Raw genomic sequence first — 15,690 nt, forward strand, 5'->3', positions numbered from 1 at the left:
AAAAGGACAAAAACGAGGACGAGGGAAACACACACACACACACACGCGGAGGAAAAGGAAACGAGAGTGAGAGAGAGAAAAAAAGGTCGGAAGGGATGAAAAACGACTTGAAAAAGGAAACCGACCGATCACAGACCATACATTGCCCCTTTTTTTTCCCTTAACAGCCGGAGGAGGAGGAGGAGGAGGAGGTGGAGGAAGAGGAGGAGGAGGTGTGTTCGTGTGTGCGTGCGTGTCGGCATTATAGTTTATTAGAGTCACCGCCACAGGTCTTCCGGCGGCTTAAGAAGAGGAGTGATTAGCGAGGAGGAGGAGGAGGAGGAGGAGGAGGTAGCGGGGCGGTACTTCTGAAGGGGTAACTGTCTATTCCTACCTGCCCTTACCTGCCTCCCTCCAGCATTATTACCTCCACCAGGCGAGGAGGAGGAGGAGGGAGGGAGGGATGGAGGGAAGGTAGAGGAGAGCAACAGTAGCGGTGATGTCTAAATTATTGTCTTTAATTTACTTCTGCCGCTACTACTACTACTACTACTACTACTACTACTACTACTACTACTACTACCACTACTACTACTACTACTACTACTACGACTGTCACTAATACGAGAGACAAAGAATCAGAGTTACAGTAGCAAGAGAAACACACACACACACACACACACACACACACACACACACACACACACACACACACACACACACACAAAAGGTCACACCGGGACTTCAATTTTCAAGGTACTACATAAAAAAATTCAAAGAGTCGGACCTCAAAGGGACTTCAAATTACCTTTACCGCATAGAGGAGGAGGAGGAGGAGGCGGAGGAGGAGGAGGAGGAGGAGAAGGAGGAGGAGGAGGAGGGGTGGGGTTCCTCTCTCAATTGTAACAAGGAAGGAAGGGAGGAAGAGAAGGGAGGGAGGGTATTTTTCCTCCTCCTCCTCCTTCTCCTCCTCCTCCCTCTATATAGTCATTGGAAACAAATTTACTGTTTCCGCATCTCTCTCTCTCTCTCTCTCTCTCTCTCTCTCTCTCTCTCTCTCTCTCTCTCTCTCTCTCTCTCTCTCTCTCTCTCTCTCTCTTTAATACCTGAGCGTGACATTTAGAGAGAGAGAGAGAGAGAGAGAGAGAGAGAGAGAGAGAGAGAGAGAGAGAGAGAGAGAGAGAGAGAGTTTAATGAAACGTTAAAAATGACAAAAAAGGTAAAAAAGAAAGAAAAAAATGAACGAGAAGAAAAATAAAAAGGAAAACGGGAAAATTCAATAAACTGGAAATACAAGAAAATCAATAAAACAAATAAACAATAACAACAACAAAAGAAAATAACAAAAACAATTCCACAAAGAGCAAAGGCAATGAGGTAAGGCGTGGCGTGATTGGCAGACACACACACACACACACACACACACACACACACACACACACACACACACAGACACACACACACACTTCTCCTTCACTGTGATTGGCTAGGATAGTGGTGGTGGTGGAGGTGGAGCTGGTGGTGGTGGTGGTGGTGGAGGAGGTACTGGTGGTGGTGGTGGTGGTGACAGAGTTATTTTTTATATATTTTTGTTCGTATATTAAATTCTGGAGTTGAAATTTAGAGGTAATAGGATTTGTTAACTTAAATAATACAAATAAAAGAAGCCGAAAAGGAGGAAGAAGCCGAAAAGGAGGAAGAAGAAGAAGAAGAAAAAAAAAAGAAGCCGAAGAGGAAGAAGAAGCAGAAGAAGAAGCAGAAGAAGAAGAAGAAGAAGAAAAAAAGAAGAAGCCGAAGAAGAAGAAGAAAAGAAGAAAAGAAGAAGAAGAAGACGAAAAGGAAGAAGAAGAAGACGAAAAGGAAGCAGAAGAAGAAGAAGAAGCCGAAGAAGAAAAAGAAGCAGAAGAAGAAGAAAAGGAGAAGAAAGAAGAAGAAAGCCTGTCCAATGGTGAGCGTCTTCAAAATACACCACCACCACCACATGCCAAGGAGTAAGACGGATGACAGTTCCACAATGCTTAGGTGTCAAGTGGCAGACGAGGAGGAGGAGGAGGAGGAGGAGGAGGAGGAGGAGGAGGAGGAGGTGGAGGAGTTTAAGGCGACGTGCTGGTCCCTTCCTTCTTTTTCTTTCCCTCCGTGACAAGAGGATTGGCAACTTAAGTGACACAAATACAGATCATCTCTCTCTCTCTCTCTCTCTCTCTCTCTCTCTCTCTCTCTCTCTCTCTCTCTCTCTCTCTCTCTCTCTCTCTCTCTCTCTCTGTGTATCAGCCAATAACGCCACGGCTTCCCTCATTGTCTTTGCTCTTTGTGGATTTGTTTTTGTTATTTTCTTTTTTTGTTGTTATTGTTTTGTTTTTTTGTCTTATCGATTGATCTTTTATTTCCAGTTTATTTATTTTACCGTTTTTTTTCTTTGTTTTTTTCTTTTCCATGTCACGGTTCTCTTTTTCTTTTTTTTTTTTTACTTTTTCTTGTCATTTTTAACATTTCATTACTCTCTCTCTCTCTCTCTCTCTCTCTCTCTCTCTCTCTCTCTCTCTCTCTCTCTCTCTCTCTCTCTCCGACACCTAAAATTTTGATGAAGAAATGTAATTTTTATTTTTGAACCTTTAAATGTTTGTAGCAGCAGTAGTAGCAGTAGTAGTAGTAGTAGTAGTAGTAGTAGTAGTAGTAGTAGTAGTAGTAGTAGTAGTAGTTGTTGTTGTTGTTGTTGCTGTTTTTGTCGTTCTTTTCTTATCTGGTTCAAAATTATACGTCCGGTTTTTCCCATCTTTTTTTTTATTTATCTCTTCTTACATCCAAATAATTATCATCCTCCTCCTCTACGGACGTCACTCTCTTTGTCACCTTCCTTTCTTTGTCTTGTCTTTCTCCGTAACTCCCCTTTTTACCTCTCTTTCTTGTATTTCTTTTTTTTTTTTCTATTCTTTTCGTCTTTGTGTGTCACGAGGTCTTCTCAAAACTTCTTAACTCAGGGCTATTAACTGGAAATGGTCTGCTTTGTATACTCTCTCTCTCTCTCTCTCTCTCTCTCTCTCTCTCTCTCTCTCTCTCTCTCTCTCTCTCTCTCTCTCTCTCTCTCTCTCTCTCTCTCTCTCTCTCTCTCTCTCTCAAACTATCTATCTGTCTATCAATCTATCTATTTGTCTACGAAGCGTCTCCTCCACCATGGTAAGCGACTAGCCAATCCTCAGTCGTAGTCAAAATAGTAGTAGTAGTAGTAGTAGTAGTAGTAGTAGTAGTAGTAATAGTAGTAGTAGAAGTATCAGTACCATCACTAACAACAGCATCAACAACATAAGAGGGTCAAGTCTAACACCCATTAAACAACAAAAGCCCCACACACTCCCTTTGATAGGAGACGAGGAACAGGCGCTAGGGTGAGTCCAAGCCTTTGAGCTGTCCAAGGCCCCGTGATTCCCTCTACAGAACGTGACTCCCTTCGCTTCTCCTAAACACCTCAAGCCCGTACTCTTAAACGTAATCGGCGCCTACGCTTGTCGTTTTGAAATACCTCTCGTCGGTGAAGTTCCTGGGATTTCCAAGGACCGTTTTGTGATGGTAGTGATGGTTTGATACAACTTTTACACATTGGACGGAAAAATAAAAGCCTAATTCTTAAACGTATCGGCATCTTCAGTTTGTCGTTTTGAAATGCCTCTCGTCGGTGAAGTTCCTGGGATTTCCATGGACCGTTTTGTGATGGTAGTGATGGTTTGACACGGCTTCAGCACCTATATCGGGAAAATCAAACCCTAATTCTTAAACGTATATATCGCTGCCTCAGTTTGTCGTTTTGAAATCCTCTCGTCGGTGAAGTTCCTGGGATATCCATAGTTAGGTTAGGTTAGGTTAGGTTAGGTTAGGTTAGGTTAGGGATGGTAGTGATGGTTTGACACGTCTTCTGCTCCTTCATCGGGAAAATCAAACCCTAATTCCTAAACGTATCGCCGTCTCAGCTTGTCGTTTTGAAATGCCTCTTTTAAGTCCTGGGAATTCCATTGTTAGGTTAGGTTAGGCTAGGTCAGGGATCCCAGTGATAGTTTGAAACGTCTTCTGCACCTACAACGGGAAACTCACCCATGAATACCCGGTTAATCTTCTCTGTGGCTTTGGAGAACTGTCGTCAAGGGAACCCAATATCAGCTCCTTGTTGATGCTCTCTGTCCCCTATTACGTGACCCTTAGCGTTGTCCGCCATAGGAAAAGAGAGAAATAAGTCCGCGAAGGTGAAACACGAGGAGGAAAAATAGTGGTTTGTCAGAATTGTGAGGGAAAAAAACGGTATGGTGTTTGATGTAGAGGAAGAGGAGGAGGAGAAGGAGGAAGGAGAAAAAGGAATGGACAGAAATTACAGGTGAGACAGGAGAGGAAGACGAGGAGGAGGAAGACGAGGAGGAAGGAGGAAAAGAAATGGACAAAAATTACAGGTGAGACAGGAGAGGAAGACGAGGACGAGGAGGAAGGAGAAAAAGGAATGGACAGGAATTACAGGTGAGACAGGTAAAGAGGAAGAAGAGGAGGAGGACGAGGAGGAAGGAGAAAAAGGAATGGACAGAAATTACAGGTGAGACAGGAGAGGAAGACGAGGAGGAGGAGGACGAGGAGGAATTAGAAAGAGGAATGGACAGAAATTACAGGTGAGACAGGAGAGGAAGACGAGGAGGAGGAGGACGAGGAGGAAGGAGAAAAAGGAATGGACAGAAATTACAGGTGAGACAGGTAAAGAGGAAGAAGAGGAAAGGTAGAGGAAGAGGATGGGAGAGAAAGGGAGAGAAAAAATGAAGGTAGGGATTTGAGGGACGAAATAGGTGGAGGAAAAAATGGGAGAGAGGAAGGAGAAAAAAATAGGGAGGTAATTTTGTTGTAATAAATGGAATATATTAGCGATTAATTGTTAGTTCTCTCTCTCTCTCTCTCTCTCTCTCTCTCTCTCTCTCTCTCTCTCTCTCTCTCTCTCTCTCTCTCTCTCTCTCTCATCCCTTTTATTTTTCCTTCTCATTCTTTCTCCCTCATTACCATCGTCTTTTCTCCCTTATCCCTCTTTTCCTTCTTCTTTTCTTAATCCTCTCCCTCTTTTCCATTTCAATTTTCATTCTCAGTCAGTCAGTTAGTCAAGACACTCACTCATATGTTTCTCTCTCTCTCTCTCTCTCTCTCTCTCTCTCTCTCTCTCTCTCTCTCTCTCTCTCTCTCTCTCTCTCTCTCTCTCTCTCTCTCTCTCTCTCTCTCTCTCTCTCTCTCTTACATCACCTCCCTATCAGTCTTCCATCGAGCACTGAGATAACAAATAAGACTCACAAAGATGGCCGTAAGAGATAACATTAGATTGATAAGTAGTTTAGCTGATAACAATCTCTCTCTCTCTCTCTCTCTCTCTCTCTCTCTCTCTCTCTCTCTCAGACAGCTGTTACAGAGCACGTGACAGATAAGCGATCAGCTGACCTTGATTCCCGTTTTCTTTAAGTAATTTTTTTTTCGAACTTGCTGAGGACGGGTGACTGCACATTTTTTTTTTCTTTTTATATATATATATATATATAAGCGCACTGATAGATAAAGAAATAAATAAAATGTCGGGTCAATGTTCGCATGCACTGACTGTCCTTAACGCTATCGAACCAGACTTTTATCTATTTTATTATTTTTATTTATACACCGACACTCGTAAACAAGGTGAAGGGTAAGGCCGGGTACATACGGTACAGCTGCGCGTGACTAAGGTGTTCATCTGCGACCCGTTGGCCCTCTGAGCCTGTGGTGGGGAGAACCAGTTACCTCAGGACACGGGCAGATGTGAAAACCGGGATTGCCACAGGTTACCTTCCCCAGGTTTCCCCAGGCACCCATTCATCGATGCTGGGTGAGCTGCACGCCGACTGCCCGGGCTGGGAATCGAGTCTGGCCCGCGGAGTGGTAGGCAGGCACGCTGACCACTAGACCATGGATTTTTTTTTTTTTTTTTTTTACAGCAGAGACAGTGCAATGGCGTAAAAAAAAAAAAACAATAATGAAAGAAAAAAGCCCGCTAGTTACTGCTCCTAAACAGAGTAGTGCGGCCAAAAAGAGAAATCAGTTTCGGGAGGAGAGGTGTCCTGATACCCTCCTCTTGAGAGTTCAAGTCGTAGGCAGGAGGAAATACAGATGAGGGAAGATCGTTACACAGTTTACCAGCGTGAGGGATGAAAGAGTGAAGATGCTGGTTAACTCTTGCATAAGGGGTTTGGACAGTATAGGGGTGAGCTTGAATCAGAATGGCTGGATTTGACCACCAGACCACGGCTGAATTTGACCACTAGACCACGGCTGAACTGGGAGGAACGACAGGAATTAGATAACTTACTAGGGAACTAACTACATAACTAACTAACTAATCAACTATCGATCTCACTCGCTCACTCACTCATAACTCATTAACTAACTGACTGACTTAACTATCAAACTAACTCACTCACTAATCAACTAACTAACTCACTAACATACTAACGGGGAGTGTGGGTGATATTTGTTACGGTAAAGGAAACCGCTCAAGGGCCATAAACAAGAAAAAAAAAGAAAGAAAAAAAAGGCCCCCCAATCGCTACCCCTGCAAAAGAAAACAGAGGAGGCGGCCAACAGGGAGGTCAGTTTCGGATGGAGAGGTGAAAAAGGGAATGTTATCGACGAATTAGGAAAGAAGGACAAATTAATACGATGTCCGGACACGTAGCAAAAGCGTACAAATTGTCTGTGAATGTATTACTGAGCGAATCAATAGCGTCGGTCTTTTTTACGAACTTGGATCTTATCATTTCTCTGTTTCCACGTGAACACCACGTGGACGCACAAGGACATCAGGAGACTATGTACTAAAGGTCACTCCGTTCATACACATGACTGATTATAATCTGCTATCGAACAGGTCACTCCGTCCACGCCCATGAACTAATTATGTACCAACTAACAAGCCATTTCGTCTACACTACGGTTGCAAAGGGTATAGAAAGTCTCATTAGTAACGAAGCATATGTGAATTTTCTGAGTCAAGACTTACGTATAGTAACTCAAAAAAGGACCATAGCCCAAAGGCGCCATAGACTTGTATTTTTTTCCAATTCTCAAAGTTCCCGAAAATTCCCAAAAATTCCCATTTCACGCGAATTTTACAACCCTCGTCTATGACTTAAATATCTAACTCCCCATCCAAGAATCTGACAAACATGCTGTGGAAACATGAAACTGTATTCGCATTTTATAGAGAGCACTGGCTATCAGTTAGCATTGGGACGCTTTACCTTTGTTGACCGACTTTTTACAGCGTCGGTGTTGCCTGCCTCAGCACCGCGTGAGTAAAGCACTTATTTTTAGACCAGAAGTCGACATAAGCACACCTTAAAAAATAGTGCAAATCTAACATCAAATCACATTATAATAAAGATGTTAGAAAGCAAATACAGCCACGAGCGAAATATCCAGGAGACGAAACCTCTGATGTTGCCTCCTGGTGTTCACGAGGTAGATACGGGCCGGCGTTCATTCGGCACTCACTCACATATATGCCACACATAGACGCAAATTTTAAATGAGCAATGAGTAATATATACATTTTTTCCGACCAGCAGGTACCGTGTTTGGACATCTGGCACCAAACAATAACTCGCAGTCCAGGATCCGGGAGTAGAAAATTGAACCGAGTATAAACCAGAAAAAAATACCTCTTTGATAGTTCCCCGGGTGGCCGCATGAGGCGCTGCGTGTCAAGCCAATACCGCATTTGTAACCATCTTCTTTCATAGTAAAGGAAGCAACTCAAGGGCAAAAAACAACAACAAAATAAATAAAAAAGCCAGCAACTCCTTCACTTTATCTTACGAATTAACGAAACCTTTCATCATTTTTTTATACTGATGGCGAACACAAAGACAGCCTGTTACCAATCCCGCTGTTCCTCAGGTGCGTTTTAATTGACCTGAAGGATGCACTTAACCCGACTAGTAGAGTAGAGATGATAGTAGAGATGAGATAAGGATAAGTTACGTCTACCTGAGCGATGAAACTCACCCCTAATTGAACGTGCCTCACCTTTGTGCTAAGCGGGAGGTTAATATCGAGTTACGTGTTCAGGTGTGTGTCTACCTGTCCGGCGTGTCAATCTGTCTGTCTGTTCGTACGGTTAGGTTATCTGTCTGTCAGTATTTGTCTGTCTACCTGTCTGTCTGTCTCTACCTGTCTGGTGTGTCGATCTGTTTGTCTGTTCAGATGTTTGGGTTGTCTCTGTTTTTTTTTCTGTCTGTTTATCTATCTGTCTGTCTGTTTGTCTGTCCATCTGTCACACACACACACACACACACACACACACACACACACACACACATGATACGAATTACATAAAGAAAAGAAAAAAACGAAAAAAAATAAAAACCAGAAAATAATATGAGTAGGAACAAGGCGTGCAATGCCTAGATCTGCAATAATAATAATAATAATAATAATAATAATAATAATAATAATAATAATAACAATAATAATCTCTGAGGTCACAAAACGGGAATCCTTACGAGAAACGGATGAGGGATAAGCCGAGGGTCAAAACGGGAGAGAGAGAGAGAGAGAGAGAGAGAGAGAGAGAGAGAGAGAGAGAGAGAAGATAGATATATAGATAGAATGAGATAGATAGAAGTCGGATAGATAGATGAGATAGAGAGAGAGAGAGAGAGAGAGAGAGAGATAACATCAAATAGATATAATTACGATGATTATGTAAACAAGTCTTTTTCTTCTCCCCCCCCTCTCTCTCTCTCTCTCTCTCTCTCTCTCTCTCTCTCTCCCTCTCTCTTTCTCTCTCCCTCCTTCCCTCTCCCTCCCTCTCTCTCTCTCCCTCTTGCTCTCTCTTCCACACTCACTCGGTCTCTTCTCCACACCTCATTACCAATCAGACACTCCTCAGACGAACACACACACACATGCACAGACATACACACACACAGATACCCATCGACTGAATATTAAGAGGCGGAGAGAGACCGGGAGATACAACCCTTCAAACTACTCCCAAAACCTTTATTATGGGGGCGGAAAAGGATAAAAAAGAGACTCAGGAGGGAAGTGAAAGCCGTTTACCTGGCGATCCCATGGCCATCAGGTGGGCCGAGAAATACCACGACACTCTGGAAAAGTACTGGAATCGATTGCCAAATTTCGTGGGAACCTTTATTGCCAGCGTGGCCGTTTTCATCTTGGGATCGACCGTGCGAGGTGAGTGAGTGATGGTAGTATTAGTAATAGTAGTAGTAGTAGTAGAAACAGGAGGTAGAGGGGTAGTGGTTCTTGCAAGTAGTATTAGTATTAGGTTAGGTTAGGTTAGGTTAGTGGTAGCAAGCTAGAATTCTGTTAATATGTAGTCAGGTAACAGCTTCCCGGGTTATCTAATCAGAGGTAAAAAAAAAGCGTGAATTAGGAAAAAAACAACAACACGCGGACAACAAGAAAACGGAAAGGTTACTTCGGCGTGTCGTGAAAAGGTCAAGCGATAATGAAGAAAGGTCAGACGAGAAACTATTACAATCATTATTATTACTCTTATGATGATGATGATGATGATGAACGGAATCACATGAAATAAACTAAATAATGGCTGAATAATGGAACGCAGAATAAACGCTCAACTAATTTCTCTGTTTTAAGTATGTCAGGGTGGTAGACTTTGTAAATTATGGTGTTATTTATTTATTTTTTATTTTTTTTCGCTGCTCAGCCTTTTGAACTGTTTAATGATGACACCTGTGGAGCGAGCGATGTATTTTCCTGTCAACAACTTTATCATTTTTCTTCCGTTCATTTTCCTGTCAACATCTTAATCATTTTTCTTCCTTCATTTTCCTGTCAACATTTTTATCATTTTTCTTTTTAATTTGCCTTTTAATATTCGTATAACTTTTCTTTCTTTCATTTTTCCCTTCAACATTTTAATCGCTTTTCTTTCTTCCTTTAATTTTCGTTTCAACATTTACATCAGTCTTCCTTCTTACTTTCATTCTAATCACTTTTCTTCTTCATTTTCTCAACATCGCAATTCATTTCTCCTTCTTTTCAACATCACTTTCCTCCCTTTCTCATTCTTATCAATCACTTTTCTATATCAATTTCCTCAACATCGATATTCATGTCTCCTTTCATTTACCTGTCAACACTTTTCTTCCCTCAGGTGAATGGCTACACATCTTGGTACACTTCCTGCGAGCCTTCAGACACGAGGACCCCAGCAATGCCACCACCAACACGCCCTCTAACTCCTCCAGCCTCCTGTTTGGCATCGACCTCGCGGACTACAGGTTACAAGGCGTCGGGTTCTACTGGATCGCCGCTACGACCATCTCCTACGTCCTCTACCTGGGGATTGGTGGATTCTTGCATGTGAGTAGGGGCGGAGGAGTGATGATGTCAGACCAAAAAATTCCACTTTAACCTAACAATTCTCACCCTCGTTACAGTGGGTTGAAAGTGCCAGGCGAAGGGATCTCTCTCGCCTGACCTAACAACTGCCCTCTTAATTGGTTACAGTGGTACTATTACGTGAGGCAAAGGGACAGGGCAGAGGAGTGGAAATGCCAGCCCAAGAAATTCATGTCGCCGGAGTTGGAACGCCATGAAATCCTCCTGGGCAGCTTCTCCCTCCTCCTCGGCTCCACCATGTCCGCCATCATCGCCTGCTACATCATGAACGGCGGCTGGACGACGATCTACTACAACGTGAACGACTACGGGTGGCTGTGGTACTTCCTGTCGTGGCCTGTCGTGTTTGTGTGGCAGGTGAGTGAGTTGGTGTGTGTGTTTGTGTGTTTTGTTTATGTTTGTGTATGTGCTTGGCCTATCTCTCTCTCTCTCTCTCTCTCTCTCTCTCTCTCTCTCTCTCTCTCTCTCTCTCTCTCTCTCTCTCTCTCTCTCTCTCTCTCTCTCTCTCTCTCTCTCTCTCTCTCTCTCTCTCTCTCTCTCTCTCTAAACCTCCCCCATTTTTTGTTTGTCTTTTCATCTATCTATCTGTCTATCTTTCTCCCTCATTGCAAGCACATTCACCTCCTTCTCCCTTTTTTCTCTCTCTCCGTCTCTCTTTAAATCTGTCTGTCTGTCTATCTCTATCTCCATTGCAAACACCCTTCAACTCCCTCTACCTTTGCTTCTCCTTTGGTCTTTGTCTGTCTGTCTGTCTGTCTGTCTGTCTATCTCTTCAGTGCAAATCCTTCACCTCCCTCTCTCCCTCTGTTTCTCCTTTGGTCTTTGTTCGTCTTTCTGTCTATCTATCTATCTCTATCTCCATTGCAAACACCCTTCAACTCCCTCTCCCTCTGTTTCTCTTTTGGTCTTTGTTCGTCTTTCTGTCTATCTATCTATCTCTCTCTCCAGTGCAAATCCTTCACCTCCCTCCCTCTCCCCCTCGCCCAGGACTACCTCACCTACTGGCACCATCGCATGTATCATCTGCCCTCCCTCTACAAGCACTTCCACAAGCTCCACCACAAGTACAAGCAGCCCACGGCCTTCAGCGTCACCGCCATCCACCCCATCGAGTTCCTACACATGCAAGGAGTGTTGGTCAGCCCCATGGTGCTCTTCCCCGTGCACTGGAGTAAGTAGTAGTAGTAGTAGTAGTAGTAGTAGTAGTAGTAGTAGTAGTAGTAGTAGGAGGAGGAGGAGGAGGAGGAGGAGGAGGACTTTTTTCACCTGCTTCCTTCTCTTTCTACCTCCATATAGTAGTAGTAGTAGTAGTAGTAGTAGTAGTAGTAGTAGTAGTAGTAGCGTTGCCTTCCTCCTTCCCTTCGTTCATTACTAACACCAAAACTTCAAAAACTTCTTCCCTCCCTTTCTACTTCCATCTACCACCACTAACTCGCCCCTCTCTCTAATTCTCTTTCCTCTATTCCTTGGTTCCTTAGCCCCTTCAACCACTACTAACACCAACTCCTTTCCTCTATCTCTACCTCCATTTAATTTAACATCACTAACTCAGCCCTCTCTCTAACTCTTTCCACTGTTTCATGATCTCGTAGCTTAACCTCCTCTCTTTCTATCTTCCATGCAGCATCACTAACAACTCTTTCCCTCCTTCTTCCCTCTCTTCTTAAGCCGTGTTCGTGACCATCCTGATGTACCTGTACTACCACGGCATCATCGATCACTCCGGCATCAACTTCAAGGCCTACTGGTGGCAGCCGTGGCAACCGGACTGCATCTTCCACGACAACCACCACCAGTACTTCCACGTCAACTTCGGCTTCAACTGCGCACTGTGGGACAAGGTGGGTAGCGGAGGGGATCAATCTGCGTCTCGTGTCATGTGTCTAAATACTTTTCCCTTCTTCCTCCCTCTATAACGTTCCCCGCAGATTCACGGGACATGTATAAAAAGAACTCTTATTAGGACTCGAGATATCTCCCTTTTGGTCTTTGGTAATAGTTGATGTGAAAGGTGAAAACGTTTGAGAATAGCGACCTAGCGACCTTATGTCCAATCTTCGTCCCTGCGGATCCACGGAACATAAGAAAACACTCACGGCAACCCGATCACTCTCCCTTTTGCCCTCTGGAAATAGCGACCTAGCGACCTTATCTCCCATTTTCGTTCTTGCAAATTCACGGGACATAAAAAACACTCATGAAAATCTGATCACTCTCCCCTTTGGCCTCTGGAAACAGCGACCTAGCGACCTAATGTCCCATCTTCGTCCCTGCAGATCCACGGGACATAAAAAACACTCATGAAAATCTGATCACTCTCCCCTTTGGCCTCTGGAAATAGCGACCTAGCGACCTTGTCTCCCATTGTTCTTGCAAATTCACGGGACATAAGAAAACACTCATGGCAACCCGATCACTCTCCCTTTTGACCTCTGGAAATAGCGAACTAGCGACCTAATGTCCCATCTTCGTCCCTGCAGATCCACGGAACATATAAAAAACACTCATAAAAATCCGATCGCTCTCCCTTTTGACCTCTGGAAATAGCGAACTAGCGACCTTATGTCCCATCTTCGTCCCTGCAGATCCACGGGACATATAAAAAACACTCATAAAAATCCGATCGCTCTCCCTTTTGGCCTCTGGAAATCCGATCACTCTCCCTTTTGGCCTCTGGAAATAGCCAACTAACGACCTCATGGCCCATCTTCGTCCCTGCAGATTCACGGGACCCACAGACAGAAGGACAAGGTGTACCGTGAGGACATCTTCTACGGCCAAGGAAAGGACATCACCGACTGCACGAGGAGCGAGCTGACGAAGGAGATGGAGGAGAGAGAGTCAGAAAACGTGTTGGCTTACAGAGGGCGTGACCTGCGCGACGACCAGGTGAAGGCCGTCAAGAAAGTGCTTTCATGATGACCTGTGCTGACCTCTGATGACCTCGCCTCGCCATCCCTCTAGTCTATTATTAGTGTTAGTGCTATATAGTGATGACCCTAGATGACCCTTGACCTCATAACCTTGTCTCGCCTTCCCTCAATGGTCTGTTTTTAGTGTTAGGTCAATGTGTGATGACCCCAAAGTGACCTCTGTGATTTGTTTTGTTTGTTCGTATGTACTGATGACCCTATAGATGACCCTTGACCTCATAACCTTGTCTCGCCTTCCCTCAATGGTCTTTTTTTTTTTTTTTAGTGTTAGGTCAATGTAGTCTACGATGACCCCAAAATCTCCTATGTGTGTGACCTGTGTGACCCATGTGATTTGTTTTGTTTGTTATATGTCCTGGTGACCTCAACTGACCTCTGACCTCATAACCTTGTCTCACCTTTTTTCTAGTCTGTTTTCAATGTTAGGTCAATGTAGTGATGACCCCAACTTGACCTACATGATTTCTTTAGGTTATTTCTTATGCTCTGGTGACCCTCGACCTATGACCCTATTTACTCTATGTTTATATATATCAGCATGACCTTTATGACCTATTCTGACTTGGTTTTACATACTGATAAGCACAAATGACCTCACGACCTTGCCTAACTTCCTTTTAGTGTGTTCATAATGTGTGTATAAGTGTTAGTGTGACCTGTTGTGGCCTGTTTACAAATACTGATGACCTGGGATGACCCGAACACAAAAAAACGTACCTATGACCCCATTTGAGTTAGTGAGCTTATTTAACCTATTTTTCTGGTCGGTCAATTTAGCGTGTTTGTTCTCTGAGATGGCTTGACCAACTCTACAGAAACAGGAGGCTTTCCCCGACCCTCAGGAAGATGACCTTATGATGACCTCTGAAGACTTCCTATTATCGTCGGTCTTTAGTGTCCATATCACCTTGCCCTCCCTATGACCTGACCTAGCGTGACCTACTTATAGAAAAACTAGATTATGATAATTGTATAAATATATATTATGACAAAATATACTTATAGTGCGTGGCTCGTTGTTTTTGTTTACATTATATAGCTAGAGTCGTTACCAGACCACTCACCACCCCCGCCCTCCCTCACCCTCGCCGGTTCGCAGAGTTGCCAGAAAAAAAAATCCCCCCTCCCCTTCAATGTTTTTTTTTTTTCTTATTTTGAGTTTACATATAATACGGTTGAATTTTACATAAGAAATTAAGGTTTACAGAATACTGATAAATGAGTTCTATATACATATAAATCATAATTTTCAAACGGATTATGATCTCACTCGGATACTCTTTTAAAATTGGGACTGAACACTGAACGTTACCGGACTCAGCATGGTAAACGTTCGGGGACACTCAATGGAATCTAAGGCAACAAAAATGAACAGCCAATCTTTTGTGACCCTGGTGGTAGTTTGACCTTTCTTCTGTACCGTGAATCTAAAAACAAATCTCATTAGAACCCGATTGATCCCCTCTTTGACCTTTAGAAATTGTTGATGTGTGAAGCGAATGTCTTATAAAAGCGACCATTGTGGCATATATTAACTTTCGGAACATCAACAACAACAAGAAAATGCATTACAGCGTGTGACAAATAGTTTGGTGTTTGTGACGTTCCTTTTCTTGTTGTGACTAAAATGTTACTGTAGATATTGATGTTGTTATTACTGGTAAATATATGACTTGGAAAAATATAGTGCTGGTTGAATGACGAATATTTAACGTAGAAAATAGAGAAGCTATGTAAGTGTGTGTAGGGGTGTGTGTGTGTGTGTGTGTAAGAGAGATATACCATGTCTTCTACGATTACATTCCTCCTCCTCCTCCTCCTCCTCCTTGCTAGGCCTATACGGGTTGAGGCCTATCACTGCTTCTTCCTCATTCTTCATCTTATTCATCGTAAAAAAGAAAAGAAAAAAAGAGCAGACAAAGATGTTAACTGTTTTCATTATACATACGAGAGAGAGAGAGAGAGAGAGAGAGAGAGAGAGAGAGAGAGAGAACGGGGGTATAATGTCCCATCTCGCTTGTGTGGTCACGTACATACAATATTAAGTCATGGGGTCAGGCCGGGCTGGTACCTGATCTCTCTCTCTCTCTCTCTCTCTCTCTCTCTACCTGCAACAATAAACTATCAATCAATCAATCAACTCTCTCTCTCTCTCTCTCTCTCTCTCTCTCTCTCTCTCTCTCTCTCTCTCTCTCTCTCTCTCTCTCTCAAATTAATATCTTGAAATAAATAATAAAAAAACATGAGATAGCAAGCAAACAAACAAACAGATAAGACAAAAAAAACACGATAGGATGCAACGTGAGAGAGAGAGAGAGATATGAAATAGGAATGAGGGAGAAGG

At 43.3% G+C, this 15,690-nt stretch overlaps 2 protein-coding genes and 1 long non-coding RNA gene across 3 annotated transcripts in view; 1 reads left to right on the top strand and 2 right to left on the bottom strand.

Annotated features, from left to right (window-relative positions):
* The window catches only part of LOC127008727 (dorsal-ventral patterning protein Sog-like), a 172,187-nt gene that overhangs the window by 5,613 nt on the left and 150,884 nt on the right, over positions 1–15,690 (bottom strand). The gene's annotated exons all lie outside the window — the stretch shown is intronic.
* On the top strand, positions 8,864–14,357 carry LOC127008729 (uncharacterized). The gene is made up of 6 exons (XM_050881087.1): positions 8,864–9,216; positions 10,166–10,374; positions 10,522–10,770; positions 11,401–11,584; positions 12,082–12,254; positions 13,135–14,357. The coding sequence occupies exons 1-6, from the start codon at positions 9,027–9,029 to the stop codon at positions 13,330–13,332; spliced, it is 1,203 nt and encodes a 400-aa protein (XP_050737044.1). The 5' UTR covers positions 8,864–9,026; the 3' UTR covers positions 13,333–14,357.
* On the bottom strand, positions 12,263–13,128 carry LOC127008730 (uncharacterized). Its single transcript, XR_007761277.1, has 3 exons — positions 12,949–13,128; positions 12,759–12,843; positions 12,263–12,655 (listed from the first exon to the last, which is right to left on the bottom strand). It is a non-coding gene; the product is annotated as an uncharacterized LOC127008730 (long non-coding RNA).

Source organism: Eriocheir sinensis, chromosome 38 (genome assembly GCF_024679095.1).
Source record: "Eriocheir sinensis breed Jianghai 21 chromosome 38, ASM2467909v1, whole genome shotgun sequence".
Classification (NCBI taxonomy): Eukaryota; Metazoa; Arthropoda; class Malacostraca; order Decapoda; family Varunidae; genus Eriocheir; species Eriocheir sinensis.

Bases quoted from the DNA above. Each gene is read 5' to 3' on its own strand.
- LOC127008729 (XM_050881087.1), top strand. From the start codon at position 9,027: ATGGGGGCGGAAAAGGATAAAAAAGAGACTCAGGAGGGAAGTGAAAGC. The intron at 10,771-11,400 runs GTGAGTGAGTTG...CCCCTCGCCCAG, and splicing joins CTGTCGTGTTTGTGTGGCAG to GACTACCTCACCTACTGGCA. The intron at 12,255-13,134 runs GTGGGTAGCGGA...TCGTCCCTGCAG, and splicing joins ACTGCGCACTGTGGGACAAG to ATTCACGGGACCCACAGACA.